The sequence below is a fragment of the Arvicanthis niloticus genome, chromosome 24, assembly GCF_011762505.2.
Source record: "Arvicanthis niloticus isolate mArvNil1 chromosome 24, mArvNil1.pat.X, whole genome shotgun sequence".
NCBI classification, from domain to species: domain Eukaryota; kingdom Metazoa; phylum Chordata; class Mammalia; order Rodentia; family Muridae; genus Arvicanthis; species Arvicanthis niloticus.
In genome coordinates this window covers 34,597,423-34,610,581 of record NC_133432.1, presented here as the reverse complement: position 1 = coordinate 34,610,581, position 13,159 = coordinate 34,597,423, and the positions used below count along the sequence as shown (strand labels likewise).

The 13,159-nt window shown below is 46.1% G+C and overlaps 2 protein-coding genes across 4 annotated transcripts in view; one reads left to right on the top strand and one right to left on the bottom strand.

Moving 5' to 3' along the window:
* The first annotated feature begins 29 nt into the window (after positions 1 to 29).
* Positions 30 to 10,330, top strand: Aimp2 (aminoacyl tRNA synthetase complex interacting multifunctional protein 2). Of its 2 annotated transcripts, none has more exons than XM_076923626.1 (4): positions 30 to 153; positions 6,172 to 6,378; positions 8,232 to 8,463; positions 9,825 to 10,330. In XM_076923626.1, the coding sequence occupies exons 1-4, from the start codon at positions 139 to 141 to the stop codon at positions 10,211 to 10,213; spliced, it is 843 nt and encodes a 280-aa protein (XP_076779741.1). In that variant the 5' UTR covers positions 30 to 138; the 3' UTR covers positions 10,214 to 10,330. The 2 variants fall into 2 exon arrangements, with proteins under 2 accessions (XP_076779741.1, XP_076779740.1); XM_076923625.1 differs by having other exon boundaries at positions 136 to 273.
* The window catches only part of Eif2ak1 (eukaryotic translation initiation factor 2 alpha kinase 1), a 36,158-nt gene continuing 33,327 nt past the window's right edge, over positions 10,329 to 13,159 (bottom strand). For both annotated transcript variants that reach the window (XM_076923621.1, XM_076923622.1), the window contains one exon: positions 10,329 to 11,262. In XM_076923621.1, the coding sequence (XP_076779736.1) occupies positions 11,158 to 11,262 (105 nt within the window). In that variant the 3' untranslated portion in view covers positions 10,329 to 11,157. The remainder of the gene's footprint in view (positions 11,263 to 13,159) is intronic.

Here is a 13,159-nt window from a genome sequence, read left to right as displayed (position 1 = left end):
CAATAAAGGCTCAGGGACTTCATTTTTCCGGAACGCCAGCCGCAAGAGTCGGAAAGAAGGTGGCTACGGTCTGAGTTGGCCTTGGGTGGCCTCTGAGCGTTCCAGTCCCTCGCCCGCTACCTTCCTTTGGTTCCCACCATGCCGATGTACCAGGTAAAGCCCTATCATGGAGGCAGCGCACCTCTGCGTGTAGAGCTTCCAACCTGCATGTACCGGCTCCCCAACGTGCACAGCAAGACCACCAGCCCCGTGACCGACGCGGGCCACGTGCAGGTAGGAGCGTGCGGCCCCTGCCTAATGCGCAGGCGCTGTTCGCGCCGCGCCCTGCCCTATCCCTTGTCCAGTCTAGCGCGCCGGCGCTGTGTCTGCGTAGGGTCCGGGTCCCTTCTGTAGCTGGGTCCGACAAGACCCACCTAGATTAGTGCTGTCGTGGGTTCCTGTTGCGATCGCCAGGCGCATAGAAAAGAGTACAGCACGAAAATGCTCATTCCGAGGAATTTTCAGATCCCAGGGTTACTGTAACCCAGGTTGACGGTTTTAGTGCCCCATCCTCCCCACTTGCAACTTTTTCACAAGAGGTCCCGACTTTTATTGTAGCTAAATGTTGTTTTTCGCGATTAGGTTATGGAGTCTGTATCCTTAAGCTATATAATATTGATGTATTCAAGACGTAGTATGCGTTCTGTTGTCTGGCATGCTGACCAAGATTTTCAGTCATTTTGCTATAATAAAGATAGTGATCGTATTCCTTTAGACTGCCTAGCCACACCCCGCATATTTAATCTACCCAGCCCCCAATCATGAGCACTGGAATTTATAGACTAACTAACATAAATAGCCTATAATGAAATGGAATTCCTGGCCTAGTGGGCAGGTTTGTCTTCTACTTTGTAAGTTCTTTTTCAAAGTGGCTATACAGGTCTAAGCTGTTACCAGCAGGCAACTACTAATGTAGTTTTAATTCGGATTTCTCCAATTTCTAAGTAAGTTGAGGTATTTTTTAGTTTTTCCTGGTCATGGGGTCGTGGGGCAGAAACAGTGCCTTTGTAGCCCAGGCTGTCCTTGAACTCTTGTAGCCAAAGATGATCTTGAGCTCTTCTTCCTCTGGCCTCCACCTCCCAAGTGCTAGGGTTAGAAATGTGTGCCACCTTGCCTAACTCAAAATGATTGTCTTACCATGTTTATCACTATTGTTTGATCTCTCATTTTTCTAAAGACTTATTCAGGTTTTTGTTAGGTCTGAAATGGCTGAGGTTCCATTAACACATCAAAGCAGACACTGGCCCTCAGGCCCACCCAGCATCCCTCAGTCTCTACCTGTTACAGGGCCCTCCTGGCTGATTTACCCCATCCCCTACTCTGAAACCCAGGTAGTGAGCGGGGCTTCCCTCTCCCCAGTTCCTCTGGCCCCTATATAAGTAAGCCATTTGGCTATGCCACTCTCTTGGCCAACTTCCCAGCTCAGTCTGGCCATGTTCACTCTGAACTCTCCCAGCTGTCTCTGCCTCTGCTCTCCCTTTTATCGAAATACACTATCTCCAGCATACCTTAGGAGTTGTCATATCCTTCCTTTTTTAGCCCCACATTCAATTTTCTTCTCTCCCTCACTCTTCCCCTCCCTTCCCCTCCTCTCCTCATTCAGTTTCCTACTGATTATCAAAGCCCAAATTTCCAACAGTTTGAAAATTTGGCATTTTGGACAAATACATAATTAGATGCTGTTGTGGTCAATTTTCCTGATCCTTGTCATCCTTTATTTTGCTTACACTGGAAGAGAAGTAGTTAATTCAAAACCTAGTGATATTCACAGTTGTCTAGCTGCAGAACTATGAAGACAACAGCAGACACGGATCAGTGGTCCTTCAACTAGATACTGTCATGGGGCACAGCCAAGTGCACCTTCAACTGTACATTCCCAGGGAACAAAAAACAATCCAGAGTAGGACTGTCACCTTCATTCAAGCAGCAGAGTTTTGTTTTGTGCTGGAGATGGAATCCAGGCCTTTGTACGTGCTCCATGAGATCTCTACCAGGTAGCTACATCTCCAGCCCTGGCTAGTTTGTTTGTTTGAAATGGTTTTTGTTTTAAAGAATTTTTTTCATTTTTAATTTATGTGTGTGCGTGTCAGCTCAGGAGCCTGAAGAGACCAAAGGAGTCAGATCTGCTGGAGTTCTAGACAAGTTGTGAACCACCTGTTGTGGGTTCTGGGAACTGAACTTGGGTCCTTTAGAAGAGCAGTACCCTGAGCCATCCCTCCAGCCTCCGCCTTGTCTAGTTTTTAAAGTCTGCCTTACTTTCTTTAAAAGTTGATATATTATGTGACTTTCCTGGGGAGACGTGAACAAATATCCATTTGCTTCAGGGTAGAAGCATCAACAGACCAAAGAAAGAATTCTACCAAAAGTCTAGCGTGGTGAGTTTAATCAGGCTTACTTACGGGAATATGGGCTGTATATAGGCAGCTACACCACTATAGAAAGCACTTCCAGCAAATATTAACTGCTTGTATATCCTTGGGGGAGGGTGCTCCTGCTCAGCCTCATATGCCCTCCCCCATCCAAAGAGAATTCTGATGGCCTGGATTTTATGGGGGTCCCAGGGATAATCAAAGCTACTTTGACTCCACGATGACAACAGCCATGTCATGTTCAGAGTTTCATGAACATTCAGATGACACGCATCCTGCTGCTATAGCAATTCTCTAGCAGAGGTCACAACATGGATGGATAAGTAATTAGAGATCAGAGCTACACAAAGAGTTGACTGCTTCTAAATACATAAATGACACAAATACATAAATGACACCAGTGGATCACAGTCCACTCTCAGCAAGGGAACAGCAGGCGGGCATGGTAGGTAGCAGTGAGGTAAATAGATCTTAGGCATTTCTGTGTTGCTCAGAACAGAGAACCTACATCAAGCTGGACTAGAACTCAGAAATCAGTCCCATTACATCCACAGTTCCTGCCTCAGGCTTGCCTCAGTGTGTGTTGCTTCAGTTTGGATCTAGTAGCTGCTGCTACTTTGGCTCTGGTAGGACATGGCTTTCTATTGCTGTTTGTAGAAATGAAGAAGACTGCACACACACACACACACACACACACACACACACAAATCACAACCACAAGCTGTTAAAAGAACTAGAAGTGCTGACCATGGGATGTGGTGTTGAACCTCTAATCCCAACATTTAGGAGGTTGCGTTTAAGGCCACTGTGGTCTCTCTCTCTCTCTCTCTCTCTCTCTCTCTCTCTCTCTGTCTACACACACAGAGAGAGAGAAAGAGAGAGAGACAGACAGACAGACACACACACACACACACACACACACACACACACACACAAAACTGAGCTGGTGAGATGGCTATGGCTCCATAACTGAGCGTCTGAGTTTCATCCCTGGAATCCACATGGTGGAAGGAGAGAATCAATGCCCTTGTGCTGTCCTCTGACCTCCACATTCATGTGCGCACACATAATAAATAAATATATAAAAAACTGAAATAAAGTCTGTAGTTTGAGACTTACTCCTCAGCCACTATGATTGGTTTCTTAATGCATGCCGGACTGTATTTGGCAAAAAGGATGCATTGATATGAAGGATGAGCTGTTTCCTCTTTGTGAGTTATTATCTCAGAGGTGAGTGCTCCAGATGACCAAGATATGAGAATGCCAGTGCTGCCTTGAAATAAAGTGATCACTTTTCCCAGGAAGCACTTGCTCCAGGGAGATGCTTCCAAACTAAAGGACCCTTCAAAGCCTGAGTTCCAGGTTGAAAGAGATAGTTCAGTACTTACGAGCACTTTTTGCTCTTGCAGGGAGCCTGGGTTTGGTTCTCGGAACCAATAGAGAAACTTACAACTGACTGTAATCCTGCTTCCAGGATATCCAGTGCTTTCTCCTGACCTCTGGGCACTGGTGTACACACATGCACAGATAAACATACAGGCAAAGCACCTATACACATAAAATAAAAATAATTTAAACATTGAGGGCCTTTCTCCCCTTTCTTTGTATAAATTATTTTCTACTGTTCTTTCTCTATCTTTTCTCTGCTCATTCAGACATAGTCTTTGTTTTGTTTTTTTGTTTTGTTTTTCGAGGCAGGGTTTCTCTGTGTAGTCCTGGTTGTCCTGGAACTCACTCTGTAGACCAGGCTGGCCTCAAACTCAGAAATTCACCTGCCTCTGCCTCCCAAGTGCTGGGGTTAAAGGCGTGCGCCACCATCGCCTGGCCAGACATAGTCTTTGAAGGTGTGTGGTTAAGACAGTGTCTCATGTAGTCCATGCTAGCCTTGAACTTGTTATGCAGCAGCTGAGGCAGTACTTAAATTCTTGATCCTCCTGCTACAACCTCCCAAATGTTGGAAATACAGGTATGCACCACTATATATGGCTTAAACCAAGTATTTTTAATTAGCCTGTTATGGAGAATAAAGGATTCTGGGTACAATGAGAGGCCTACGTAGGAAAATCTCATGAGTCCCGAAGCCCAAGGCCACCCTGGACAACATAGCAAAGACCCTTCCTTTATTTTATAAGAGTTGGGATTTTGTCTTAGGTGTGATGGTGCACACTGTAATTCTAGCACATTGGAAACTGAAACAGGATTGAGTTCCAGGTCACTTAAAGCTGTACAGTGAAACTGTCTCTCAAAAACAAAGGGCTAGAGGAGGGCCAATGTATTATTTTCATTTTCTTTCCTTTTCTCATCTAATTTACCTGAAATAGGAATCGACTATTTTTTGAGATTTGTTTTTATTCTTACTTATGTGTATGTGTGCATGTCTGTGAGTGAGTGCTGTGTGTGTCAGTGCTTGTGGAAACCAAAAGAGGATGTCTGATCTCTTGGACTTGGAGTTGCAGTTAGTTATGAGCCTCTTGATGTAGGGGCTGGGAACCAAACTAACCCCTTTGGAAGAACAAGTTCTCCTAACTCCCAAAGAGGACTACTTCACAGCCATGCTCAGTCATGTTTCTTCAATGTTGTAGAGTAACTTGTGGGTCGATTTGCAGGACCTGCTGGAGGAAAGGAGGTTCTGTGTTGGGTTAAAGTGGGGTGTCCTGCATCTGTCCTGCCACTAGGCTCTGGCCCCTCAGGGAGGGGGCCGGGCCACGAGAAGTTTGACTGGCTTACTCCATTGCTGAAGGTGTAGGACCCTACTCTGGGGGTGGGGGAGCGCAGTCTGAAGTCCTTGGGGACTGCCGGAGTTGGCTCGGTGTCCATGGGCCTGCGATCGATCGTCTGGGTTCTCAGGCTCTTGGGCACCTAGGTGCCTCTGGGATCCTTAGAAGAGCCAAGAACAAAGTGGGGGCCACGGGCTGGATTGTCCTGCAACCAAAAGGGAGTGGGGTAGAGAAGCTTCGGCTGAGTCCAGTGGGGAGGGTCCTTGGCTTATCGCAGCGTTTGGCTTGCTTGGGTTGGTGGTCTCCGTGGCTGGTAACGCAGAGATGTCTTCTTTATAGTCCTGAGAAAGTCCAACAGATAGAGACCATTACATTAAACGGGGCTCTGTAGGTGAAGACCTTCTCCATTGTTCCCCATGGAGGATCCTGATGACTTTAAGTCCATGGTTTTAAGGCTTTTATTGGCATGGTGGGAATTAGATCAAAAACCGGACCTCAGTTTTCTCAGGGCGGGCCTGAGGTTAAATACCTTTTGCAGGGAGGAGTGTCTGGGAAGGAAAACTCAATTGGCTACACCCTTCTGGCCTTTAGGTAACTCATTAATATGGAGATCTGTTTTGAGGCTAAGTAACTGAAAGACACAAATCTATGGAGGGCTGTGGCCTCCTGTCAGGAGCCTAGAGTCTGGGGGACTGGTGCCTTAGGATCACCTGGGGCCCCTCAGGATCACCTGGAGTCTCCTGCAGTTTCTAGCCTGTGCTCTACCAGAAACCAGGCTGTCTTTCACAGTCCTACAGTTCTGGTGGGTCATAGAGTTTTACATTTTTTTTTTTTAAACATACTTGTTTTGGTGGGGAGGGGGGTGCCTACCAGCATCCATGTGGAGGTCAGAGGACAACTTGTAGGTGTTGGTTCTCCCCTTTCATGTGGGTCTGGGTGATGGAACTCATTGTCAGGACTGCCAGCAAAGCACCTTTTATATATTGAGCCGTGTGTTTTTAGACAGTGAAAATTGGGTGACAAACTAATTTGGTGATTAACTTTAGGAAACATCTGAGCCATCTTTGCAAGCCCTTGAGTCTCGCCAAGATGATATTTTAAAGCGCTTGTATGAGTTAAAGGCAGCAGTCGATGGCCTTTCAAAGATGATTCATACCCCAGATGCGGACTTGGACGTAACCAACATCCTGCAAGCTGACGAGCCTACAACTTTAACCACGAACTCATTGGACTTGAATTCCGTGCTTGGAAAGGTGAGAAAACAGATGTCTATTAGTGCCAGAAAATGGTGCCAGTGGCTTGGCATTGTAGTTTTCAGAGGTGGAGCACTTGTTTTATTTCTTCTCTAAGTAATTGTACCTAGAGCTGCCGTGGGGTCTCACTCACTCCTGTGAGCTCAGCACTTGGGGGCTGGGCTCAGAGGATCATGAGTTCTAGGGACACCCTAGAACAACCCTGTCTAGGGACAGGGACACCCTTTCTCAAAAAAATAAAATGATTACACCCAAAGCTGTAAGATCTCTTGTTATGGTGAGGGGTGGACACAGAGAGAAGAGAGGGCAGAGAAGGGAGGTCTAGAGTCCCAGCATCCTGTTGTCTCAGTCTGTGTCAGCTACCTCTAAGCCTTGGGAGGAAAGGGCATCCCAGCTCATTCTAGATGCCATGAGATAGAACAGAAGTGTCCCCCACTCTTTTTGAGGATAAATGCCTTGGCTACACAGATATAAAAATCTCACCTCTCCTGTTGAAGTTCATTGCAATAAGCCAGTTCCAGTCCTGCACTACAGCTGTACTTTGCTTAAGTTTGGTCTATCAGGACTAGGTTGTTGGAGCTGGTCAGCAGTGGCTGTCTTGCTACTTACAGAAAATAAATGTATCAGCTAGCATTTATGACTGAAATTTATAGAACTCAACTTACTTAGAGGACCAGTCCATATGCAAGGCTGTTCCATTTCTTCAAAAGTAGTGCCTGAAGATGCAGTAGAGTGGTCCAAGAAGCCGCATGAGTAATCTCTAGAATTCTGCTAATATAGTGCAAACATCTAAAGAGCACACCGGTTGTAGTGACTCACCCAGAGCTTTGACAACCTTGGTGCCTCTGCCTTGGTTTGTCTTTTCTCCTACCTTCTCATCTGTCCTGCATATTTTCATGCACTGAGGAATCAACCAAAACTTGACCAGACCCTGAGGAGGCCAGAGTCTCCAAGGTGAGCCAGGAAACATGCACAGCCAGGGTGCTGACTTGTCAGTATGCTGCGGACGCTAGGACCTGGTGTTGAGGATGAACAAGGCACCCACGGTCCACGCTTATGTGCCTTTATGTGCATGTGCAGGTTCATGTGCACATGTGTGCAAGTGCATGTGAAGGCCAGAGAACAAACTGAGGCATTTTCTCAGGTGATGTTCATGGGTTTTTCAAACTGTCCCTCACTGACCTAGAGCTCACCTCCAACTATCTGGCAGACCTTCAGGGACTAGCCTTTGCCCACCTCCTCAGCTCTGGGATTACAAGCACACTTTTCACATGGCTTTGAAGACTGAACTCAGGTCCTTAAATTTTAAGGCAAGCATTTTACAGACTGAGCTGTCTTTCCAATTCTGGGTTTTGTTGTTTTGAGATAGGTTCTCATGTTGCTCAGGCTGGCCCCAGACTCACTTTATAGCTGATTATATCTCAAATTCCTGCTCCTCCTACCTCTTGTTAGAAAGTGTTGACTTACAGGCTTGTGTCCGTCAGCACTTCCTTCTGAGCTCGGCTCATGACTCTAGATAACCTGCTTGCCCCCCAGGACTTAATTTTCCCAGCTGTCAAGTAGGGTCACAGCAGCATCTTTAAGTGGATTTGAGACTCAGTTAGACCCCAGAAAGTTCTTGGGGGTAGTAGCACTTGGTTCATTTTTGAACAATGAACAGGTGGCACTTTGTTTGAAGACAGAGTTTTCCGTGTAGCCCTTGCTGACCTGGAACTCTATGTATGTACACCAGGCTGACCTCATCCACTTGCCTCTGCCTCCAGAGTGTTGGGATTAAAGGTGTGTGCCATCTCCCCTGGCCAGTTGGCTTTTGTTGGTTTTTGTTGGCTTTAGCGTTTTGGTCTCTCCCTCAGGATTATGGGGCGCTGAAAGACATCGTGATCAACGCAAACCCAGCCTCCCCACCACTGTCCCTGCTTGTGCTGCACAGGCTGCTCTGTGAACGCTACAGGGTCCTGTCCACTGTGCACACACATTCGTCTGTCAAGAATGTACCCGAGAATCTTCTCAAGTGCTTTGGGGAGCAAGCTAGAAAACAGTCCCGCCATGAATATCAGCTGGGCTTCACTCTGATTTGGAAGAATGGTAAATGGGAGGACTGGGTTGAACTTCCTTGGGCTGCAAAGGTGTGGGGCAGTTTACAGCACTGAGTATAGCCAATTGTTATTTGGTGAAATCCTCTCCAAGCCTAGCCAGCTTGTGGGGCCACTGGAGAGGGAGGTGCTCTGGAGAGAGTGGGGTTTCTCAATCAGACAGTTCAAGGGGAGCTGAGCCTTAAAGGAAGGGGTTCTCCTGTGCAACCTTGCAAAGCAAGGGAATAGTAGCTATCCCCACTGGTCAAATTTTAAAAATTCATTCAAGGAACACTAACAGTGTCTTTCTGTTTGGCCTACAAAGGACAGCAGGGTACCATTTCTTCATTGTCCCACAGAGAAATGCCTTTCCTGCCTGAGCGTCATACAGGTGGAAACATTGCCTGTCCCCCGTTGAGTGGTACCTTTCCTATTTGAGACAGTATCTCAGTTCATAACCCAAGCTAGCTTCAAACTCTGGCCTTTGGTTTTCTTGTCTCATCTTCCAAAGAGAGTTATGCACATGCACCTCCATGCTGGGCCATCCAGTGATACCTTAGCTACCCCCAACTTCACATCCAAAGTAATGTAATGATCCTTGCCCTGGGCAATCAATGGAACATTTAGTTTCTGGGCTGTAGCATCCAAATTTAATGGCAAGGAGATAGAATTGATGGCCCAAGTTCTGTCTAGCTTGAAGAAAACCATCATAAACACAAGAGTGGAAAGGGCTACCAAGTCACTCACAAACTCTTCCCAGTGTACATTGTGTATGTGTGTGGCTGCATGGGGGCAAGCCTGTAGAGGTCAGGGACAAGGTGTCTGTGTTGTCCACAGAAGGTATACAGATCCGCTGCTTATACACCCTGGGGACTGAACTCAGGGGCCTTTATTCATGGAGTCATCTCACTGGGCCTCCATCACTTTTTTAAGGAAGAAGGTTGCACTTTTTCAAAAGCCTGTCGTGGTGGCATGTGCCTGTAATCCCAGCACTTAGGAAGCAGAGGAAAGTGGATCCTGAGTTCAGGCCAGTCTGAGCTGTATAACAAGCTTCAGGGCAGCCAGGGATACATAGCTGAGACTGTCTCAGAAACAATAAAAATAAAAAAACTAAAGGCTCAGCCAGGCAGTGGTGGCACAGGCCTTTGATCCCAGTACTTGGGAGGCAGAGGCAGGTGGATCTCTTGAGTTTGAGGCCAGCCTAGATTACTGAGGGAGTTCCAGGACACTCAGTAAAGGCTACACAGGGAAACCCTGTCTTGAAAAACCAAGCAAACAAAAAAACTAAAGTCTCTTGACTATCAGTTTGTGAATGTGATGAGTTCCCCCTTCTACACAGTACACTCTGACTCGGGTGTTTGTTTTCCTTTCCAGTGCCCAAGACACAGATGAAGTTCAGTGTACAAACAATGTGTCCCATTGAAGGAGAAGGGAACATTGCACGTTTCCTGTTCTCTCTATTTGGCCAGAAGCATAATGCTGTCAACCTAACCCTCATCGATAGCTGGGTGGATATCGCCATGTTTCAGCTGAAGGAAGGGAGCAGTAAAGAAAAAGCAGCTGTGTTCCGCTCCATGAACTCTGCCTTGGGGAAAAGCCCATGGCTGGTTGGGAATGAGCTCACTGTAGCAGATGTGGTGCTGTGGTCCGTGCTCCAACAGACTGGAGGCAGCAGTGGGGCAGCGCCCAGCAATGTGCAGCGGTGGCTTAAGTCCTGTGAGAACCTGGCCCCCTTCAGCACTGCCCTCCAGCTCCTTAAGTGAATTGGAGCAGCTCATCTTACAGGGTTCAATGGAAGAGTGGCATGGCTTCCAGTCTGCTGTCAGAAAGGGACTGGTCCAGTTGTCAGGCATCAATAAAAGCACCACCATTGATCTATAGATTTTATTTCATTTTATTTTAAAGTCAGTAAAACCAAGTGCAATGCACTGAGATGACTGCCAGCCAGAGGCAGGCACTTTATGGCATCAGAGATTGCTGTCTGAGAATTTCAGATGGCTTGGGGAGTTGAGGCTTTAAGAGGGAAATGGAGACTACACAAAATAAAGGTAGACGACATCTCAGCTGCTAAGATCACTTGAGGGCAAGCTGCAGGATGATACCAGTCAAAGGAGAACAGAAGGGCTGGGGACAGTGCACTGTGCTAAGAAGCTGAACTTTGACCTTCCAAGCAGAGCATAGCCCACAGAAGTTTTGAGCCAAGGAGTGATCAAGTGTCTTTGGTAACTGGCTGTGGCAGCAGTGTACAAGGACCAGGGAAGACTTGCAGCTGTCACAGCAGCAGCAGCCAGGCTGGCATACATCCTTGGGGCAAGCAGTTGTCGGGGAGGGAGCACTGATTTCTGTAGTATAACCTTCAGGAAGACAGGATGGTCAGTAGGCAGAGCTTAAAGAAAAGGGTGGTGCCTTACCTTAAGATTCAGGGGTGGGCAGTAACATTTAAATAGGAAACTCAGGAATCAAAACTTGGAGAAGGTGTGAGGAAGAGGCTTCATTTAGTCCAGTCTTGGGTCACAGAAGGGTCCCTTGAGGAAAGGAAGCTGGGGGCCCTTTTACATCTTTACACAGATTTGCTCTGTTCAATTGGAGTCACACCTGTCCTCAGCTAAGGGTTGAAATTTTACATTCCTATTGACTGTAATGTAAGTCCACTTTCACATGGCTGACAGCATAATTCAGGCTACACAGGCAGGCTCCCATTTTCCTCTCATCTCTCCAGCCCTTTATCTTGAGAAAGGAGGCTTAGTTGCTTCTTTAGTTCTTCAATTTCCTTTTCTTGTTCTATTATCTTCATCTGCAATGTGAGATTAACCTGAAAGAAAACATTTTAAGACTCCATTAAAACAGCCTGGCCTTTGAAGTGTTCATACATCCTTGCTGGGCCTGAACAGCAGCTGTAACAGTCTGAACATTAGTAGTCACCGCTGCAAGGCTCAAGTGTCAAGTTGCCACAGAGGACCGACTATAATTAAGTGATATTTCTCAGCCTGCTTGATTAACAAAGATTATGTCTGAAGCTCATCAGGTGTCTTCCTTCAAAGTCTGTCAGTCCTTAATGGTGGTCTGTCTGTTAATTTACAAGGCACTGACTTGGAACTTCACCCAGGCCAAGCTAGCTGGATCATTAACTTCCAAGAATCTGTTTCTTCCACCTCCCATCTCACCACCACTAGAATTATAGGTGCAAGCCACCAAACTAGGCTATTTAAACTGTTTTGTTCTTTAATCTAGAAATTAGACCTTAACACTTACGTATTTTTGTATATGGGTGGGTGTGTGTGTACTAAGATGCACTTGTGGCAATCGGAAGAGATTTGCCAGTCTATCCTTTACTTCCACTATGTGTGTCCAAGGATTAGACTGATGACCACACTTGACAGTGAGGGCCCTTATTTGCTGAAGTGTTTTTCCAACATTGATGTTTCTGAGGCAAGCAGCTTTCTTCCCAGCTCCCAGCTATTTTTCAGATAATCACTATAAATGGTTCACAGGCTAGTGTCAATCATAATTCTGGGATCCATAAAGTGAAGAGCTGTACCCCTTGTCCTCCCAGAAAGTGTCAGTTGGTTAGGGGAGTGGGGAGGAGAGGGCCCAGAGAATGCTATCAGTACATTTTGAATGCTCATAGTACGTTTTGCTGATCTGGAGGCTACAGCTAGAAAGCCCGGCATGCACTGCTATTCAAATGCTGAGCACAACCTGGCATCCTGCTTGAAGACAGACTCCTGGCTGTTGCTAGCTGCTGGTCTAGAGACCATACTTTCAGTAGCAAAGCACTAGGCATCCAAGACCAACCTAGGGCCTATAGGCCACATGTGACCAACTGCATGAGGCTGTAGGTAGCTATGAATGTGACCCAACCAACACAGAATTGTAACCTAGTTAAAACATGATATATATGCATGTATATATACCTGCACACACACACTTTTGTAACTTGGTTCCATGGTTGTCATGTAAACTTTGTACATGGACTTCTGTTGCAATGTCAAGGCTGGCCAGCCTCATTAAAGAATATATTTTGAATCAACCTTTAATGAAAACTTAGGTTTCTAGAGCAAGATAAGGATGAATCACCCTGGTATCTCGGCACCATAGCCATATGGCAGGAAAAAGGCAGCTTCCGATCGATAGTGGCCTGCTGAACGCCACGCAGAGGCCTATCACCACTGCCCGTTCCTGCTCCGAATTGCTACCCTTTTTACCAAGTATATTAGTACAAGCATTTAGGGAAATCCATGGTTAGGAAAGAAAAAAATAAAACATTCCTCCTGAGTTATATGAGGACAAAAAAAAAAAAAAAAAAAAAGAAAGAAAAAAGAAAAAAACCAAACCTACAGCCTAGTTTAGAACAGTAGTTGGCAGTGTGTACGTGCATGGGTTCTGTATCAATTCAGTGCCTGAAACTCTAAGTATAGGTTTAACTATTTTGTTTCCATAAACTCCAAAACTCAAAATTGTTAAATGGAATTCACAACTAACACAAATTCTATTTTGAGCTTCCTTCATACTTTCCTCAGCATGAGAAGAAAAATGTTAGACTTCACTGGCTACTGTGAGACAAAGATGCTGGTTTGGTGATCTGTACTTAAAATGACTGTGAAGCTATGCTGGGTGTGAAATAATCTGTCTCTAGTATAGGGCAGGGTTTTATGTTTATATTAAGTGTGTGTTTATGGTTGGGGGTGGGGGGAACACATACTATGGAC